Source organism: Pan troglodytes, chromosome 9 (assembly GCF_028858775.2).
Source record: "Pan troglodytes isolate AG18354 chromosome 9, NHGRI_mPanTro3-v2.0_pri, whole genome shotgun sequence".
Lineage (NCBI taxonomy): Eukaryota > Metazoa > Chordata > Mammalia > Primates > Hominidae > Pan > Pan troglodytes.
Window position 1 is genome coordinate 110,216,399 of NC_072407.2, and position 20,571 is coordinate 110,236,969.

Here is a 20,571-nt window from a genome sequence, read left to right on the forward strand (position 1 = left end):
GCTGGAGTGCATGCAGTGGTGCGATCTTGGCTCACTGCAGCCTCCGCCTCCCAGGCTCAGGTGATCCTCCTGCCTCAGCCTCCCAAGTAGCTGGGACTATAGGCATGGGCCACCATGTCTGGCTAATTTTTGTATTTTTAATAGAGACAGGGTTTCACTGTGTTGGCCAGGCTAGTCTCAAACTCCTGACCTCAAGTGATTTTCCCGCCTTGGCCTCCTGAAATGCTGGGATTACAAGCGTGAGCCACTGCACCTGGCCAGGACTCAATCTTTTAGGTATATTCTGATTAGTACAGAGTGAAGCAATTCTTGCTTATGTTTCATTCTGTACTCTTACTGATTAATTCTAAGATCATGTGAGCTTCCTTGGCTGTCAGAACCAACACTTAACTGACATTTTACTTGCTATGATTTGAGGAAAAAAACAACCCCCAAAAATATTTTTTTCTCCTGATGAGCCAAATAGTTCCCATCTTTAACTTGTACAATTAATATTGTGAAGAGTTGATTTTTCGGAACCAAAATGCAGGATCCTGGCAAGCTTTTGTAAGGAAATGGGCTTTACACATACTGAAAAGCTAGAGGCAGAAGTGCATGTTCAGGGACTCCTGGGCTCTTCACAGATAAGGATGTTGCTTTGGATACCAACTCTTAATTTAAGAATCAGGAGTGTGAGGCGCGGTTGCTCACACCTGTAATCCCAGCACTTTGGGAAGCTGAGGCGGGCAGATCACCTGAGGTCAGGAGTTCGAGACCAGCCTGGCCAATATAGCGAAACCCCATCTCTACTAAAAGTACAAAAAATAGCTGGGTGTGGTGGCGGGTGCCTGTAATCCCAGCTTCTCGAGAAGCTGAGGCAGGAGAATTGCTTGAACCTGGAAGGTGGAGGTTGCAGTGAGCTGAGATTGTGCCATTGCACTCCAGCCTGGGCAACAAGAGTGAAACTCTGTCTCAAAAAAAAAAAAAAAGAATCAGGAAAGCCCCCAAATTGGTAAATATTTAGTAGAAGTATGCAGATTATTAGTGAATATTTCAGATTGGTGGTATGAGACTTGAGTCCAAAGAATAATGGTTTAGTCAATTTTCTACCTCCTCTGAGATGCCAGTTTGTGTGGATAGCTTCAACCCCTTGTCAGAGACTCCAGCAGAGACAAAGGAAAACTACACCAAAATATTCTGCACTCACTTTTGCTCTGTGTAGTAGCTTTGTATCCAGTAAAATATTTTATTTGCTAATAATGCTGGGATATAGTAGGTACTTACTGAAAGAGTGAATGAGAGAAAGATAACATGTCAATTTTGTAGCCCACCAGAAAAGTTTGCAATGTGTACAGTAGTTTTGCCTTGCAGTGAACAAACCTTTTAATTGCAACATTAACAATGGAGATTACATTTGAAAATGCATCAGCCTGTTGGTTTATAAGAAAGAGTTGGTGAAATTATCAATGCTGGTCATGTAAGTAGTTGAAAATTTGTTTTTTTATTTACGGCTTCCTTTTCTTTCAAATTTGACTTTGTTACTTAAACCTTTTTAATATTGGGGCAAAACCAGGGAGTTACTGTTCCCTCACCCCACTTCAGCTGTTTTTTTTGTTTGTTTGTTTGTTTTTACGAAAAGATTGGAGGGTTGATGGAAATTTAACATATGTCTAAACTTTGCCATTCTTGCTTAGCATTGGTATCCAAGGTATGATGAAAGAAATAGAGATTAGAAAAAAAGAAGTAAAAGGCAGCTGAGAAGAAACAAGTAAGCAAATATCGTTGATTTCTCTCCTTTTTTTTTTTTTTTTTTGAGACAGAGTCTTGCTTTGTTGCCTAGGCTGGAGTGCAGTGGTGCAGTCTTGTCTCACTGCAGCCTCTTCCTCCTGGGCGCAAGCGATTCTCCCATGTCAGCCTCTAGAGTAGCTGGGACTATAGGCACACGCCGCCAGGCCCGGATAATTTTTGTATTTTTAGTAGAGACGAGGGTTTTGCCATGTTGTCCAGGCTGGTCTCAAACTCCTGGCCTCAAGTGATCTGCCTGCCTCTGCCTTCCAATATGCTGGGATTATAGGTGTGAGCCACCACACTCACACACCCAGCCTACTGTTCATTTCTTTTCTTTTTTTTTTTTTGAGACAGAGTTTTGCTCTTGTTGCTCAGGCTAGAGTGCAATGGCGCCATCTTGGCTCACTGCAACCTCCGCCTCCCGGGCTCAAGCGATTCTCCCGCCTCAGCTTCCCAAGTAACTGGGATTACAGGCATGCCCCACCATGCCCAGCTAATTTTGTATTTTTAGTAGAGACGGGGTTTCACCACATTGGTCAGGCTTGTCTCGAACTCCTGACCTCAAGTGATCCACCTGCCTTGTCATCCCAAACTGCTGGGTTTATAGGCGTGAGCCACTGTGCCCACCCTGTTCATTTCTTTATGTTAGCATTTGTCTGCTTTTGTACAAAGCTTAAATAGAGTCTAGATAGTGCAAAACTCAGCTGCGAAAAATGTTAAGTTCCATAAGATTCCTGAAAGTCTGTGTAAGTAGGCTGGGCACAGTGGCTCATGCCTCTCTAATCCTAGTACTTTGTGAGGCCAAGGCAGGCAGATTGCTTGAGCACAGGATTTTGAGACCAGCCTGGGTAACATGGTGAGACCTCATCTCTACAAAAACACAAAAATTAGCCAGGTGTGGTGGTGACCACCTGTAGTCCCAGCTACTTAGGAGGCTTAGGGAGGAAGATTGCTTGAGCCCAGGGGGCAGTGGTTGCAGTGAGCCACGATCATGCTATTGCACTCCAGTCTGGGTGACAGAGTGAGATCCTGTGTCCAAAAAAAAAAAAAAAAAAGTCTCTGCAGGCAACTTAGTTGTACTTTTAAGAAAGATTTGATCCCAGAAGTTTGAGACCAACCTGGGCAACACAGGGAGACCCCATCTTTACAAAAACTAAAAAAATTAGCTGAGTGTAGTGGTGCTTGCCTGTAGTCCTAGCTACCTGGGAGGCTGACATGGGTAGATCCCTTAAGTCCAGGAGGTCAAGGCTGCAGTGAGTCATGATGGGGCCACTGCACTCCAGCTTGGGTGACAGAGCGAGATATTCTGTCTCAAAAACAAGCAAAACTATGAAAAAAAAGTCAACATTTCTTGAAATACTTCTCATATTTGGTAGAGGAGGGAAATATATTGGGATAAAGGACATAGGAAGATAGGATTTTATTATAATATTAATTTCTGTAGTTATTCAACACAAATTAATTTTTATTGAGCATTTGCTATTAGGGCAGTCACTGGGCTTTTACGTCAGAATATAGAGATTAATTCCTTTCCTTAAGGATCTAATCATACAATGGATGTTTTAGATTAGAAAAATGTTACAAGGACTATAAGAGCAATGCACAGGGTACTAGAAAAAAGGATCACATGGTTGTGCATTTCATAACTGGACAATGCCTAAAATTATGAAATGAGCCATAAGTGAAGATGATTTTGCAGTTGTATCAGTGTATATTTATTTACCATAGCCTGTGAATATAACTAGTTTCATCATAGGAAAACCCTAATCCAGAATATATTCATATTTACATGAGTTGTGTTCTGCTCATAGTTAGGCAATTTTAAGATTGTCAGTATTGAAAAATGGCATTTCTGCTGTGACGTAAATATAATTTACTGAAAATGATAATTAAATTATTTTTAAATGTAATTTTGTTACCTTCAAGAATATGTGTGTAGTCATGCCAAGTTTTCAGAATCTCTAGTAAGTAAATAACATGCTGTTAAAAATGACACAGGTACAGGGGTCAAGCACAGTGGCTCATACCTATAGTCTCAGCACTTTGGGAGGCCAAGACAGGAGAATCCCTTGAGCTCAGGAGTTCAAGACCAGCCTGGGGAACATTGTGAGAGATTCTGTCTCTATGAAAAATTTAAAAAATTAGCTGGGCATGGTGGCACAACATCTATAGTCCCAGTTACTCAGGAGGCTAAGGTGGGAGGATCCCTTGAGCCTGAGAGGTTGAGTCTGCTGTTGGGTGTGATCATGCCACTGCACACCAGCCTGGGTGATAGAGCGAGACCCTGTCTTAAAAAAAAAAATTACAACCTGAGGTGTTTGTATGCCATAAATGCTATTATAGGACTTAGAACTAATTTTGCTTTCTAAGGTAAATATTCTCCTTGTAATCTTATGTTATTCTAATAAATTCATTCTTCATAAAGAGTGCCAAAAAACTTGGGATCATTTTTGGTCTAACACCAGAAATTGTGAATTATTAAGGTTATAATTGTTTAAGAATGATTGCTTTTCGAGATGAGCAGATCACTTGAGGTCAGGAGTTCAAGACCAGGGTTTCACCTGGTCAACATGGTGAAACCCTGTCTCTACTAAAAGTAGAAAAATTAGCGGGGTGTGGTGGTGCACGCCTCTAGTCTCAGCTACTTGGAGGCTGAGGTGGGAGAATTACTTGAACCCAGGAGGTGGAGGCTGCAGTGTGCTGAGTTTGTGCCACTGCACTCCAGCCTGGGTGACAGACCAAGATTCCATCTCAAAAAAAAAAAAAAAAAAAAAAAAGAATGATTGTTTTTGCTATATATTCCTATAAAACAGGCGTTGGCAAACTTACTGTGTAAAGAGTCCAGATAGTAAATGTTCTTGACTTTATAGGCCATGTAGTCACCTCTGTCTTAATTACAAAAGCAGCCATAGACAGTAAGTAAATGAATGGTTGTGACTATGTTCCAATAAAATGTTATTTGCAAAAAAAAAAAAAAAATGAATTTTGCTTGGGGCCATAATTTGCCAATTTCTTCTCTACAAAAGAAGTTTAGTTAATAGTAATTTCCCAAATGGAATTATTTAAATAGTTGCCATTCCAAGTGTCTTATTTTTGTTCAAATTTATGTTTTTCTTTATTTGTTTATTTTGAAATAGGAGCACCTAGGCTAAAATGTCAAGAACTCTTAAATTATATCATGGATACAGTGAAAGATTCATCTAGTGGTGCTATTTACGGAGCTGATTGTAGCAACATACTACTCAAAGACATTCTTTCTGTGAGAAAATACTGGTGTGAAATATCTCAGCAACAGTGGTTAGGTATGTTTTGAAGGTTGTTGTTTGTGAATTTTTCCTCATGAAATGAAACTTCACCAAAGAAAGCACTCTGTCTATATCTGTCTATATCCCCCAAGTGACCTGACAGTTTAACAGTACTTTAGTAAAATTATATGGTTATTGAACTGACCCTTAATTTTTATTTATTATGTAGCTTCTGAATAAAGTCATGAATAATATATCAGGTGCCTGATATCAGAGCTGGAATTACAGTTGAAAAATACCATCTCCATCATCAAGGAGTTGACAGTGGCAGAAGAAAACCCAAGTAAACCAGAGTTCATAATGTGCTGTGATACAGACATATTTGGGTTCAGTAGGTATACAAAACAATGACAGCTAAACTCAACCATGATTTAAGTAGAAAGGGAGAAAACCAAGAGAGGGAAGTACCATAAAAGTGAAAGCAGGCAGGGTGCAGTGGCTCACGCCTGTAATCCTAGCACTTTGGGAGGCCAAGGCCGGTGGATTGCTTGAGCTCAGGAGTTCAAGACCAGCCTGGGCAACATGGTGAAACTCTGTCTTTAAAAAAATAGCAGAGGTAATGGCTCTTGCTTGTAGTCCCAGTTACTTGGGAGGCTGAGGCAGGAGGATCACCTGAGCCCTGGAGGTTAAGGCTGCAGTGAGCTGTGATCACACTGCACTCCGGCCTCCATGACAGAGTGAGACCCTGTTTCCATTTAAAAAAAAAAAAAAAAAAAGTGAAAGCAAGAGAGTTTAAAGTTCAAAGGGGCGTGGCCAACATTTTAAGTGTTGTAGAAAGGATAAGACACAAAAGTATCCATTGGATGAGGCAGTTAGCACGCTACTTCTAAGGTAATGGAAATCAAATATATTAGAATAGAATGCATTAGAAGACAATGTACAGAACCCAGTGATTCACTAGATGTGTAGAGTGTGTGCTAGGGAGGAATCTGGTGGTGTTTCCTGTTTATAGCTGGGAGGTACTGAGAGACCACAAAGGAAGGAAGTTATGGTCAGAGATTGAAATACTTCAGTTTGTTGGTTTCAAAGATGGAGCATTTCTGGGTTTGAGAATAAGTGAAAGTAGGATTTGACATTAACAAGATGATTTTAAGTCATGTCAAAGTCTTCTAATACACGAACTCTAAAAGTTTAGAAGCTTTTTTTTTTCATGGAACGTATTTAAGCTAAATTTTGCTAGCTAAATTTAAAGACATTTGTCCATATTCTTTATTGCCTTTCTATTATTTCAAAATGAGATACATGTGAACCACAAAACTACTACCTAATCAGTACCCTCACTCCTGCATTACCCTCTACTGTTCCCCTGAGAATAAATGCCTTCTCAGCTAATTTCTTAGGAGTCATTTGTAGCCTTTACATTACTCTGAACACAAGATAGGCTGTGTCTGTAACAGGGCCCTCAACAAGCCTAGAGACAGCCTTTCGGAATAGGCTGGTGATATCTAGGTTACCTAGCCAGATCTTTCCCCAGTATGGCTGGTCATATTTAGGTCATTTTACATGATCACTTACAACCATGGCTGTCACTGAAACAAAGGCAGTCTTTCCCCTAGTCTCCTTACTATATTCTGTCATCTAGTTTGTTCTCTGAAACCCCCTTTTTATTTTTAAACTAACTACTCTTACTTCTTTTTTTTTCTTTTTTCTTTTTATTTAAGCTAACCTTTGCCACTTCTTCCCGGATGTTACTTCTTATAATTAGCTTTTTTGTCAAAGTATTTTTTTACTTAGCTTCCTTTTAAAACTTGCTTAGATGAGGACTCTGTGGAAGAAGCGAAGTCTGTGCTCAAAATATATATTTGGTACAGGTGGTGACTGAAGCCATGACTATGGATGAGATTTGTATATAGAGTTTAGTGTGAGATGAGAAGAATGGCCTAAGATTGAGTCAGCATTTCCATATAAATTTTGGAATCAGCTTACTGATTTCTACAAAAGATCTTGCTGGGATTTTGATACTAATTGCATTGAATCTGTTGCACAATTTGAGAAGAATAGAAATCTTAACAATGTGGAGTTTTCCAATCCATGAACACTGTATATCTCTCCATTTACTTAGGTTTTTTTTTTTTTTTTTTTTTTTTTTGCTTGTTTGTTTGTTTTTTTGAGACAGAATCTCCCTCTGTTGCCCAGGCTGGAGTGCAGTGGCACGATCTCACCTCACTGCAACCTCCACCTCCTAGGTTCAAGCGATTCTCCTGCCTCAGCCTCCTGAGTAGCTAGGATTACAGGCATGTGCCACCACACCCAGCTAATTTTTGTATTTTTAGTAGAGACAGGGTTTCCTCATGTTGGCCAGGCTGGTCTCGAATTCCTGACCTCAGGTGATCCACCTGCCTCAGCCTCCCAAAGTGCTGGGTTTATAGACTTGAGCCACCGCGTCTGGCCACTTGTCTTTTTTGATTTCTTTCATTAGTGTTTTATAATTGTCAGCATATAGATTTTTTGTTGTAAATTGACAATTTTTTTTCTTTAATTTTATATATTAAAAAAAATAGAGACAGGATCTCACTGTGTTGCCTAGGCTGGTCTCAAACTCCTGGGCTCAAGTGATACCCTTCCCTTGACCTCCCAAAGTGTTGGGATTATAGGCATGAGCCAACATGCCCAGCTGCAAATTGACATTTATTTATAATTGTATAAACATAAAGATTTTGTATATGTTTTGTTAGATTTATACTGCAGTAGTTTGTAATTGCATTGTTTTTAACATTTTGATTTTCAAATTGTTCAATGCACAAAAATTATACAGAAGTCCAGTTAATTTTTGTATAGTGACCTTGTATTTTGGGACCTTGCTAAAATCACTTACTAAATCTAGTAGCTTTCTTTGAATGTTCTTTTGGATTTTCTTTGTAGACAAACATATCTTCTGTAAGCAGTAATTTTTTTTTCTTTCTTTCTGAGCCATGTGGCTTTTATTTTATTTTTGTGCTTTATTACATTGGCTAGGACCTCCAGTGTGATTTATTGTGGTAAAATATATATAACATTTATAATTTTAACTTTTTTAAGTGTACAGTTGTGTAGTATTAAGTGCATTCATATTGTTGTGTAATCATCTCCACCATCCATCTCCAGAACTTTTTTTTCTATACTCAGTAAACAATGATTTACCATTTTCCCCTCCCCTATCCCCTGGCAGCTACCATTCTACTTTCTCTCTCTATGAATTTGGCTATTTGGGGTACTTCATTTTTATGGATTGAATGTTGTGTCCCACCAATTATGTTGAAATCTAATTCCCAAAGGGATGGTATTTGGAGGTGTGGGATTTAGGAGGTAATTAGGTCCTGTGGGTCCAGCCTTCATGGATGGGATTAATGCCCTTATGAAAAGAGGCCAGAGAGCTAACTTGCTGTCTTTCTGCCATGTGAAGATACAGTTCAAAGTCAGTAGTCTGCAGCCCCAAAGAGGGCCCTCACCAGAAACCCACAATGCTGGCACCTGATCTGCTTTCAGCCTCCAAAATTGAGAGAAATAAATTTCTGTGATTTCTAAGCCACCTAACCTATAATACTTTGTTATAGCAGCCTGAAGTAGAGGACTCCTATAAGTATTTGTCCTTTTGCAACCTGCTTATTACACTTACCAAAATGTCTTTGAGGCTCATCAGTGTTACAGCTTTTGTCAGAATTTCGCTCTTATTAAAAACTGAACACTATTCTGTTCTGTGTATATGCCACATTTTGTTCATTCATTCGTCCATTGGTGGACCTGGGTTGTTTCTGCCTTCTGATTATTGTGAATAATGCTGCCATGAACATGAGTATACATCTCCTGAGTTTCCTGCTTTCAGTCTTTTGATGATATAACCAGAAGTAGAATTGCTAGATCATGTGGTAATTCTATATTTAATTTTTTAAGGAACCAACATCCTGTTTTACACAGGAGCTACGCCATTTTACATTCTCACCAGCAGCCCACAAGGGTTCCAGTTTCTCTACATTCTCACTAGCACAACTAATAGAAAATGAGGATTCCTCTTCTAGGCCTTGAAAGTGCTGCATAATTTTGCTTCTTCCTACCTGTCTAACTTAACTAAAGCGCTTCCAATTTCTGTGCTCAAGCTACACTGTCAATTATTCAGTTTCTCAAACCTAGTGGTTTCCATTTTTTTAAATTGACTTTTATCTTTTAGAGGAATTTTAAATTTACAGCAAAACGGAGTGGAAAGTCCACTGGACACACACAGCATGCCCTACTGTCAACATCTTGCACCAGTGGTACATTTGTTACCATCAGTAAACCTATGCTGGGACACATCATTATTATCCAGAGTCCAAGGTTCACTTTTGGTGGTACATATGCTATGGATTTTGACAAGTGTTTTGACATTTTTGAAGATCTTTTTCTGTATCTAATGAGATGGTCATATTTTTTTTTCCTCTGGGAGAGAATGGTAACAATTTTTCACTATTACAGAATCATACAGAATACTTTCACTGTCAGAAAAATCCTCTGTGCTTCACCTTTTCATCTCTTCCTTCTTGTAAACTGTGGGAACCATGGATCTTTTTGCTATCTCCATGGTTTAGCCTTTTCCAGCATGTCATATACAGTTGTGCGTCTCTTAACAATGTGGATATGTTCTGAGAAATACATCATTAGGCAATTTCTTTGTTGCGTGAACATCATAGGGTGTATTTATACAAACTTAGATGGTATAACACTACGCACCTAAGCTATATGGTATTACTGCTCCTGTACTACAAACCTGTGCAGCATGTTACTATACTGAATACTGTAGGCAGCTGTAACACAATGGCAAGTATTTGTGTCTCTAAACATATATAAACATAGAGAAGGTACGGTAAAAGTATGGTATAAAGGATAAAACATGGTACACCTGTCTAGGGCACTTACCATGAATGGAGCTTGCAGGACTGGAAGTTGCTCTGGGTATGTAAATGTGTGGTAATGTAAAGGCCTGGGATACTATATACTACTGTAGAATTTGTAAACTCTTATTCTGTACCAAATTTAAAAATTTATGTTTTTCTTTCTTCAATACTAAAGTAACATTAGCTACTATAACTTTTTTACTTTATAAACTTTAAAAATTTTTAAACTTTTTGACTCTTTTGTAATAACACTTAGCTTAAAATACAAATGCATTGTACAGCTGTACAAAAATATTTTTTCCTTATATACTTATAGATGTTTTTTCTTTTGTTCTATAAGCTTTTTAAATGAAATTATTATTACTCTATTTTTTCCTTTAAACTTTTTTGTTGAAAACAAAGACACAAACACACACATGAGCTTAGGCCTACATAAGGTCAGGATCATCAGTATCACTGTCTTCTGTCCCTGCATCTTGTCCCCCTGGGAGATCTTCAGGGACATGCACAGAGCTTTCATCTCCTATGATAATGGTGCTTTATTCTGAAATACCTCCTAAAGGACCTACCTGAGACTGTTTTACTGTTTTGTTTTGTTTTGTTTTTTAAGAAGAAGAAGGAGGAATATAGTATAAAATGATGATAAAAAGCATAGTAGAGTAAGTACATAAACCTAACATTTTACCGGTAACTTAGTCATTTATTATTATTATCAAGGTTTATGTACTATACATGATTGTGTGTATTATACTTTTATATGACTGGCAGTGCAGTGGGGTTTTTTTACACAAGTATCACCACAAATGCTTGTGAGTAATTTCTTGTGCTATGACATCACTAAGTATTTAAATAGGAATTTTTCAGTTCTGATACAATCTTACGGTACCACCTTTTCATATTGCCATTTGTCATTGAATAGAATGTTGTTATGTAGTATGTGACTGTGGTTGGAATCATAACAGTATGTATCATTTTCAGATTGCCTTCTTTCATTTAGTAATATGCATTTAAGGTTCCTCCATGTCTTTCTCTTTCTTTCTTTCTGTCTTTCTTTCTTTCTTTTTTTTTTTTTTTTTTTTTTTTGAGATAGGGCCTCACTCTGTCACCCAGGCTGGAGTGTGGTGGTGAGATCATGGCTCTGCAGCTTCGACCTCCTGAGCTCAAATGATCCTCCCACCCCCTTCCAAGTAGCTGTGACCACAGACACAAGCCATCACACCCTGCTAATTTTTCATTTTTAGTAGAGATAAGGTCTTATTATGTTGCTCATGCCAGCAGCTTGAACTCAGCCTCCCAAAGTGTTGGGATTACAGGTGTGAACCACCGTTCTCAGCTCCTCGATGTCTTTTTATGGCTTGATAGGCTGAAGTGGGAGGATCACTTGAGCCCAGGAGTCCAAATCCAGCCTGGGCAGTGTAGTGAGACTTCCGTCTCTTAAAAAAACAAAAAACAAAAAAAAGAGGACCAAAGTTACTGATATTAGAAATGAAATGAGATCTAATTGCAGATCCTATAGATATTAAAAGGATAATAAGGAAACACTATGAACATCTCTTAATTTAAATGGGCCAGTTCCTCAAAACCATACATTATCAAAAGTCATCCAATATAAAATAGATAATTTGACTAGTCCCATAACTATTAGGAGAATAAATTGAATCCATAATTTAAAGCCTTTCATAAGACAAATTGGGAACAAGATAAGGATGTGCACTCTCACCACTCCTTTTCAACATTATATTGGAGGTTCTAGCCAGGGTAGTTAGACAAGAAAAATAAAAGGCATATAGATTGGAAAGGAAGAAATAACACTCCCCTTTGTAGATGACATGATTGTCTATATATAAAGTCCCAATATACACAAGTATAACATTGTGAATAATGTTATTTGGGGACTGGGCACAGTGGCTTACACCTGTAATCTCAGCACTTTCGGAGGCTGAGGCAGGTGGATCATCTAAGGTCAGATGATGGCTTCCTCTAAAACAGGACAGATTTACTTTAGCCTATTGATTATAAAAAGCTTGAGGTTTCTCTGTTATAACTCAGTCCACTGTTTTCGCAGTGTCAAGTGTCCCATTTCACCTTGCCTTTGGTACTGGGGAACTGATGCAGAAATGAAGGTAGTCTGGCTACCATCATTACTGGGAGAAATAAACTGTTCTTTTTCTCTTATCAGGAATCTCAGGTCTCCTGCTAGCACCCAGGAAACTGTCATGCTAATTTGTTAGGTTACAAGTAGATAAAATCTCAGCCAGGCACAGTGGCTTATGCGTGTAATCCTAGCACTTTGGGAGGCCAAAGCAGGTGGATCACTTGAGCCCAGGAGTTCAAGACCAGCCTGGGCAACATGGTGAAATCCTGTTTCTACCTAAAATACCTATCAGTTGGGTGTGGTGGTGTGGGCCTCTAGACCCAGCTACTTGGGAGGCTAAGGTGGGAGGATTACCTGAGTCTGCTGAGATTGAAGCTACAGTGAGCCGTGATCTTACCACCACACGCCAGTTTGGGTGACAGAGTAAGACTCTACCTCAAATAAATAAGAAACAAACCAAGCAGAGTAAAATTTCATACCCTTCATAGGTCTCAACACATTTTTTGCATATTATTAATCAAACACTATTATTATTTTAAAAAACTGTGGAGGCCAGGCCCAGTGGCTCATGCCCATAATCCCAGCACTTTGGGAGACCAAGGTGGGTAGATCACTTGAGGCCAGGAGTTTGAGACCAGCCTGACCAACACGGTGAAACCCCATCTTTACTAACAATACAAAAATTAGCCAGGCATGGTTTTGTGCGCCTGTGGTCCCAGCTACTTGGGAGACTGAGGCATGAGAATCACTTGAACCCAGGAGGCAGAGGTTGCAGTGAGCCAAGATTGGACCATTGCACTCCAGCCTGGACGACAGAGCAAGATTCTGTCTCAAAAAACAGAAGAAAGAAAAACCCATGGAGCATGTACTGTAAGTGCTTTCTTAGGCCTAGATGATGGAACAGAGGCTTAGAGAAGTTAAGTAATGTTTCTGCGACCTGGCTCTTAAACTGGTGCTCTCACAGCAGTTTATAGTTGTTCCTGTCTTAAAGGCATTTTATATAAGATAAAATTAAATACTGATGGAGTACTTTTACTATGTTAAAAATAAATTAGTGCAGTTTTAAAATCCTTTTTCTGTATGGGATTATGGAATATTTAAGTTAAATTGTAACATTTAATACATTTTGATTTTTAAAAAATCATGACTAATAATTTTTTTTTTTTTTTTTAAGAATTGTTCTCTGTGTACTTCAGGCTCTATCTGAAACCTTCACAAGATGTTCATAGAGTTTTAGTGGCTAGAATAATTCATGCTGTTACCAAAGGATGCTGTTCTCAGACTGACGGATTAAATTCCAAATTTTTGGACTTTTTTTCCAAGGCTATTCAGTGTGCGAGGTAATCTAATCTCTTTTTCTTTTGTTTTGTATTGAAATACTTTTGATCTTGCAAGACCATGTTTTAGACTCAGTAACTAAAAATTCTACCTTAAAATAAAACATTGATCCATCATAACAGAACTAGTGGATTCCTAAAGAGACAACCAAGTCCAACACTTTCTGAATATCCAATATGCAGAACACTACATGAAGTTTTCAAGGGGGAGATGTGTCTTGCTGATGTTCTGTTGACCAGGAAAGTTAAATATCCTCTAAGTCATTGCATTTCCCCCATTTTGAGGATGGTTTTAATATACCGAGAATAAAATAAAATAGGAAAATATTTTGGAAGTATTACTGTTGTACATTAGTATGGCAGTACTCAATGTATAATGTGAAACATTTTATAAATGGTGTTACAAATCAGTTTTGTTTATTTTTATACAATGTTTTAGCAGGAGGGAGAGCTAACAGAAGTCGTCTCTTAACACCAAATAAGAACTAATTTTTTGTCAGTGTGAAGTAATGCTGTGATTTTTTTTTTTAATGAATAGTTTTGAAATTAAGACTATTGTTTGAAAATTAGGGTTTTGTTTTTTTTTCTTTCAGCATACCACTTCATAACTGTTCAGTTTGTACAGTTTGTTCCCCCTGTTATACCCAGTTGAGTTTGTTTGTTTCCTCACAGACAAGAAAAGAGCTCTTCAGGTCTAAATCATATCTTAGCAGCTCTTACTATCTTCCTCAAGACTTTGGCTGTCAACTTTCGAATTCGAGTGTGTGAATTAGGAGATGAAATTCTTCCCACTTTGCTTTATATTTGGACTCAACATAGGCTTAATGATTCTTTAAAAGAAGTCATTATTGAATTATTTCAACTGCAAATTTATATCCATCATCCGAAAGGAGCCAAAACCCAAGAAAAAGGTATAAAGGAAATGTTTACTGTTTTGAATTTGCTTCTTCATTCAAACATAGAAGTCTAAGTATAAAATTAGTGTTCTTTAGGAGGATATGACTTTCCTCTGGATTTCTCTGGTTGATAATGTTAATTAGCCATGAGAATGTTTTTCATAGAGTTTTTAGAATTTGAAGCAGTGGTAGCAGATTCTGTTATGCCTTTCTATTTGTTCAATACAATATTAGGTATTATGGGAAATACAAAAAAATCTGAGACATTGTTCCCTCTAGGAGCTACTTATGCATCAATACTTAGGTACTAAGGGGTCTGACACAGACTGTAGGGCAAAAGAATTTAAAGAAAGCAGGATCTTGTTTATCCACCTATTACTTTTATTAGAAGATAAAATACGTAAATTGGACTAAAACCAGTCAGATTATTCAGCTCCTGAGGAAGATACATACATATTACTTTAATAGGAATTTGAGGCAGAAACAGGGAAATTGCTGCCTTAAGCCTCATAGTTATTCTAGGGCCCTGTTTGCCCTAGAGTATCACTTGTTAAGGAGAATCACTTATTCTCCTTAATTCCTTCATGTATGTCCTATACCAAGAGAGTATTGCCCAGAAGGTATAGTGCTTTTCTGTAGTTAGGAACTTTATTGGCTGGAACTGGAGTTTCCTCTTGCTCTGTCTATGATTGCCTTTGGGCTTATACTAGCCTTTGGACCAACTCATCATGGCTAGTATAGTGACTTTCTTAAAACAGCATACCACATTGAGTAATAGCAGCTATAATGGAGGAAATGTCTTGTAGCCACTTTTTTTTTTTTTTTTTTTTTTTTTTGAGACAGAGTCTCACTCTGTTGCCCAGGCTGAAGTGCAGTGACGCAATGTTAGCTCACTGCAACCTCCGCCTCCTGGGTTCAAGCAATTCTCCTGCCTCAGCCTTCTGATTAGCTGGGATTACAGATGCCCGCCACCATGCCCAGCTAATTTTTGTATTTTAATAGGGATGGGGTCTCACCATGTTGGCCAAGCTGGCCTTGAGCTCCTGACCTCAAACCATCCACCTGCCTCAGCCTCCCAAAGTGCTGAGATTACAGGCATGAGCCACTATGCCCGGCCGTGTAGCACTTTTTATCAAAAGTAGCTGTGTATTTGTTTTATGGGCTCTTCTAATAAGTATATCTAGATAATATGTAGCCCATGAAACTACTATAAGTGAAAGAATAGTGACTTTTAATATTTTTCATCTTTTACTCACCTCTTATCTCCAGGATGAAGATCAGCCTTATTAGGAGGTGATATGATATGTTTAGGGATTTAGTTAACTGCATATTTAGGGTGAATTTAAAATTGGCAGGATGATGAGGATGCCAGAAAAGCTAATGTAGTTTCAGACTACATTAATAGATTTTGTAGTACCTTGTTTGTGGGAAATAATAGACCTTTTGTTTCACATACTAGTCAGGCCACAGTTGGATTATCATGTTCACCAGATTTTGTATAGTCAGCATTTTAAGTTGACTGGAATGTGTCTTGGGAAAGATGACTGAAATGGTGAGAAGTCTGAATAACATGTCATTTTTACACTAGTTGAAGGAACTCGTAATATTTTTCTCTTAGGCCAGAAAAAGGCATACGGAGAACTTGGTCCTCATATGAAAGAGGGAACATATTAATTGTATTTGCCTCAGGTGGGAGAATAAATTGGAGAAAGACAGATTTTAGGTCAGAATATGGAAGAAATTTATAAGAAATACAGTTATCTAAATGTAAAATGGACAGTTATGAAATAGAGTTTGTCAAGGATCTTGTCAGAAGAGGCATTAGTACTGAATGGAAGGTTGGACCAGGTGTCTTCTAACGCTGATGCAGCTTGACAGCTGAATAATTCTGTGGGAGCTAGCAGTGTAAACAGAGTACATACATAAAAGTTACATTTTAATTTTTTGGATTACAGGTGCTTATGAATCAACAAAATGGAGAAGTATTTTATACAACTTATATGATCTGCTAGTGAATGAGATAAGTCATATAGGAAGTAGAGGAAAGTATTCTTCAGGATTTCGTAATATTGCTGTCAAAGAAAATTTGATTGAATTGATGGCAGATATCTGTCACCAGGTACAGTAAGTAGGTCATGTCACATTTAGAAATTTCCTGTTAATTTTTTTTTTTAACTGGGCATTTTGGGCTTTTAAAACCTGTGTTCTCACAAAAAGCCTATAAAATGACTCTGTACATGCAACTATTCCTTTCAAAATATCAGAAATATTTGGAATTACCCTTTTAACTTAAAAGTTAATGCTTTTGCAGATATTTGAAAACTAACAATGAACTTTTTCATTCTTAAATGATTGTCTCTAGGAAATAAGGTGACCCTAACCCTAATGATTCGATTCAACTCGACTTTATTCTACAAAGTGCTGGGATTACAGGCATGAGCCACCAAGCCCAGTCTATTTCTTTTTTGCAATTAAGCTAGAGTTCACATAGCATAAAATTCACGATTTTGAGTTGTACATTGCAGTGGTTTTTAGTATTTTTACTATGTTGTACAACCATCATCACTAATTCCGGAAACTTATTTTATTTTATTTTTATTTTTTTGAGATGGAGTCTTGCTCTGTCACCCAGGCTGGAGTGCAGTGGCACAATCTCCGCTCACTGCAACCTCCCTTTCCCGGGTTCAAGTGATTCTCCTGCATCAGCCTCCCGAGTAGCTGGGACCACAGGTGCCTGCCACCACGCCCAGCTAATTTTTGTATTTTTAGTAGAGACTGGGTTTCACCATATTGGCCAGCCTGGTCTCAGACTCCTGACCTTGTGATCCTCCTGCATCAGCCTCCCATAGTGCTGGGATTATAGGCGTGAGCCACCGTGCCCAGCCCAGAACTTTTTTTATCATCCCAAAAGAAACCTCATCCCTTCTTAGCATTCAGTCCCAATTCCCTGCATCTCCTAGATCCTGGCAACCAGTCACTAATCAATCTTGGTTTTTGTGGATTTTCCTGTTTGGGACAGTTCGTTTAAATGGAATCATACAATATGTGAGTCTTTTGTGTCTGGTTTCTTTCACTTAGCATAGTGTTTTCAAAGTTCATGTTTTACCATGAATCAGTACTTCATTCATTTTTATTGCTGAATAATATTCAGTTGTATGGATATACTCCATTTTACTTACCCATCCATCATCTGATGGCCTAATGTTTCTTAAATAAAACTCTGTTCCCCAGAGATTTGGTTAACATCCTGAGTAGTAATTTCACTCTGTCAAATATTTTCTTAATATTTCTTAAAATTTCTTAAATTTCTTAAATTTAAAAAATTGAATCCCTTTGAAAGTAAAGGTTTTTGCTTTACTTTTAGATTTCTTAGTGCTTTTAGTAAATGTTCCCAGGAAATAAAACTAATGCATTACTTAGTAATACCTGCTTTCTAAAGTGCCATTACTGTCATGCAAAATGTTTGTTTCTTACTATGTTATCAGATTTATATGTTTCTGTAATGTATTACTCTTGCTTTATGAGTTCCCTGTATCTTCATTTCAGAAAGAATTTTTTTTCCCCCTAATGAAATATTAGAAGACAATAGCAATGAAAAAAGTGAATTTGGCCAGGCGTGGTGGCTCACACCTATAATTCCGGCACTTTGGGAGGCCGAGGCAGGCAGATCACCTGAGGTTGGGAGTTCAAGACCAGTCTGACCAACATGGAGAAACTCTGTCCCTACTAAAAATACAAAGTTAGCTGGGCGTGGTGGTGCATGCCTGTTATCCCAGCTACTCGGGAGGCTGAGGCAGGAGAATCACTTGAACCTGGGAGGTAGAGGTTGTGGTGATACGAGATCGTGCTGTTCCACTCCAACCTGGGCAACAACAGCGAAACTCTGGCTCAAAAAAAAAAAAGAAAAAAAGAAAAAAGTGGATTTATTTTTATTTTACAGGTTTTTAATGAAGATACCAGATCCTTGGAGATTTCTCAATCTTATACTACTACACAAAGAGAATCTAGTGATTACAGTGTACCTTGCAAAAGGAAGAAAATAGAACTAGGCTGGGAAGTAATAAAAGATCACCTTCAGAAGTCACAGAATGATTTTGATCTTGTGCCTTGGTAAAATGTTATCATTTTCTCATTCAGTGTCATTTTAATCTCTTGTATGTTATTTTTCAGAAAACTTTCAGTGGAATCCTTTCATCTCAACCAGAACTAAGTCATTTGTCTACCCCCAAACCTATTACTAGCAAAGGGATATGTGATTGCCATGACAAATTAGATTAATCATTAATGGCTCATTTGCTTGGGCCAAGGGCAGGGCCACCTATTTTAATCATATTGTCATAGCAAGTTAAGAAGGAGGACTGGCTCTCTGATAGGCAATTAGAAGTGTGCACCTCATGGAATTCACTGAATTGTACACTTCAATAATAGATTTTAGCATATGTAGCACTTTCTAATAGAATTAGGAAGAAGTTAAAGATAATCTTAAGAAATCACAGAATAATTTTGACCTTATGCCATGATAAAAAGTTATTTTCTCTTATTTTCTATCTTCTTTATTCTCATGTAACGTTCACATATATCTAAGTAATCAAGTAAATTATGGATACTTTGGAATCCCAAAATATTAGATCTGGTAAGGATGTTTAGAATTTACCTAGTTCAGCCTGTTTGCTTTACTGAAAAGAAACTGAAACTCAGAGAGGTTAAGCAACTTCTGTAAGGACAGAGATTTATAGATTATAGTCAAACTCGTGATCAGTGCTCTTTTGATTACCATGTTGATGGAATATTTAAGTGTAAGTGACTTCTGGGGAAAAGCATATTGATTTAGATACCTATTGCTTAAGCTCATTTTTATATAGTTAAGAGTAGCTATTTAAGATTCTTAATTTGTCCTTTTAGTCAAGAGTAATTTATTGAACACCTGTTATGGGCTAAGCGTTAGATATACAGAGATGAATAACATAAGATTCCTATTCTTAAGTATCACACGTTCTAGAGAATACACAGCAAATGTTTATTGGATTAACTGAATTAATGTAAAGGAAAAACAGTTTTTTGGGTTTCTTTGTTTTCCTGTTTTAGAGGAATCGTTTGGTGACTAAAGAGCAAGGATTTACAAGATAACTCAGAAATAAAATATTGCTAAATATATATATATATTTTTTCTGAGACGGAGGCTCACTCTGTCGCCCAGGCCGGAGTGCAGTGGCACAATCTTGGCTCACTGCAACCTCCACCTCCCAGGTTCAAGCAGTTATCCTGCCTCAGCGTCCTGAGTAGCTGGGATTCCAGGCATGTGCCACCATGCCCGGCTAATTTTTGTATTTTTAGTAGAGACTGGGTTTCACCATGTTGGCCAGGCTGATCTTGAACTCCTGACCTCAGGTGATCCGCCTGCCTCGGCCTCCCAAAGTGCTGGGAAACCACCTGGCCCAAATATTGCTAATTTAATATCCTTTAAAATATTTGTTTAAGGGAAACTTAACAGCTTACCCAGCTAGCCAAAACGTTGACAATTTTCCTGCCAATTTAGGAAGTAGGACATAGTAACTATTAACAGCCAGTTTATTTTTAGAGTACTATGGAAATGATGATGGTGATTCTCTAATTAGGATATTGTAAGAGTACCATGTCTATATATTTCCTTTTAGTTTGTTAATGTGATTGAATAGTTTTCAAATTATCCTTTTTTTTTTTTTTTTTTAAGGCTACAGATTGCAACCCAGTTAATATCAAAGTATCCTGCAAGTTTACCTAACTGTGAGCTGTCTCCATTACTGATGATACTATCTCAGCTTCTACCCCAACAGCGACATGGGGAACGTACACCATATGTGTTACGATGCCTTACGGAAGTTGCATTGTGTCAAGACAAGAGGTCAAACCTAGAAAGCTCACAAAAGTCAGATTTATTAAAACTCTGGAATAAAATTTGGTGTATTACCTTTCGTGGTATAAGTTCTGAGCAAATACAAGCTGAAAACTTTGGCTTACTTGGAGCCATAATTCAGGGTAGTTTAGTTGAGGTTGACAGAGAATTCTGGAAGTTATTTACTGGGTCAGCCTGCAGACCTTCATGGTAAGTTCAGCATGCATTATGTCTGACTTACAGATAAACACACACAGACACACACACACTCACATATCCCTGATCATTTTCATAGTTTTGTTACTTCAGTTAAACACGTCAAATTCTATTTCAGATGCTTTTCTTGTTTGGCCGAGAAGACTTAATAAATGCATAAGTGAATTTAGTTTCAAATGTTGACAAATTATTAAAGCCTAATGTTAAGGAATTTCTTTTTTAGTTAAAAAATTTTT

At 37.8% G+C, this 20,571-nt stretch overlaps 1 protein-coding gene across 1 annotated transcript in view; it reads left to right on the top strand.

Moving 5' to 3' along the window:
- ATM (ATM serine/threonine kinase) overlaps positions 1–20,571 on the top strand; it is a 146,150-nt gene that overhangs the window by 7,660 nt on the left and 117,919 nt on the right. The window contains exons 5-10 of the mRNA XM_016921933.4: positions 4,905–5,069; positions 13,189–13,354; positions 14,024–14,262; positions 16,203–16,366; positions 18,188–18,357; positions 19,958–20,329. Coding sequence (XP_016777422.4) covers positions 4,905–5,069; positions 13,189–13,354; positions 14,024–14,262; positions 16,203–16,366; positions 18,188–18,357; positions 19,958–20,329 — 1,276 coding nt within the window. The remainder of the gene's footprint in view (positions 1–4,904; positions 5,070–13,188; positions 13,355–14,023; positions 14,263–16,202; positions 16,367–18,187; positions 18,358–19,957; positions 20,330–20,571) is intronic.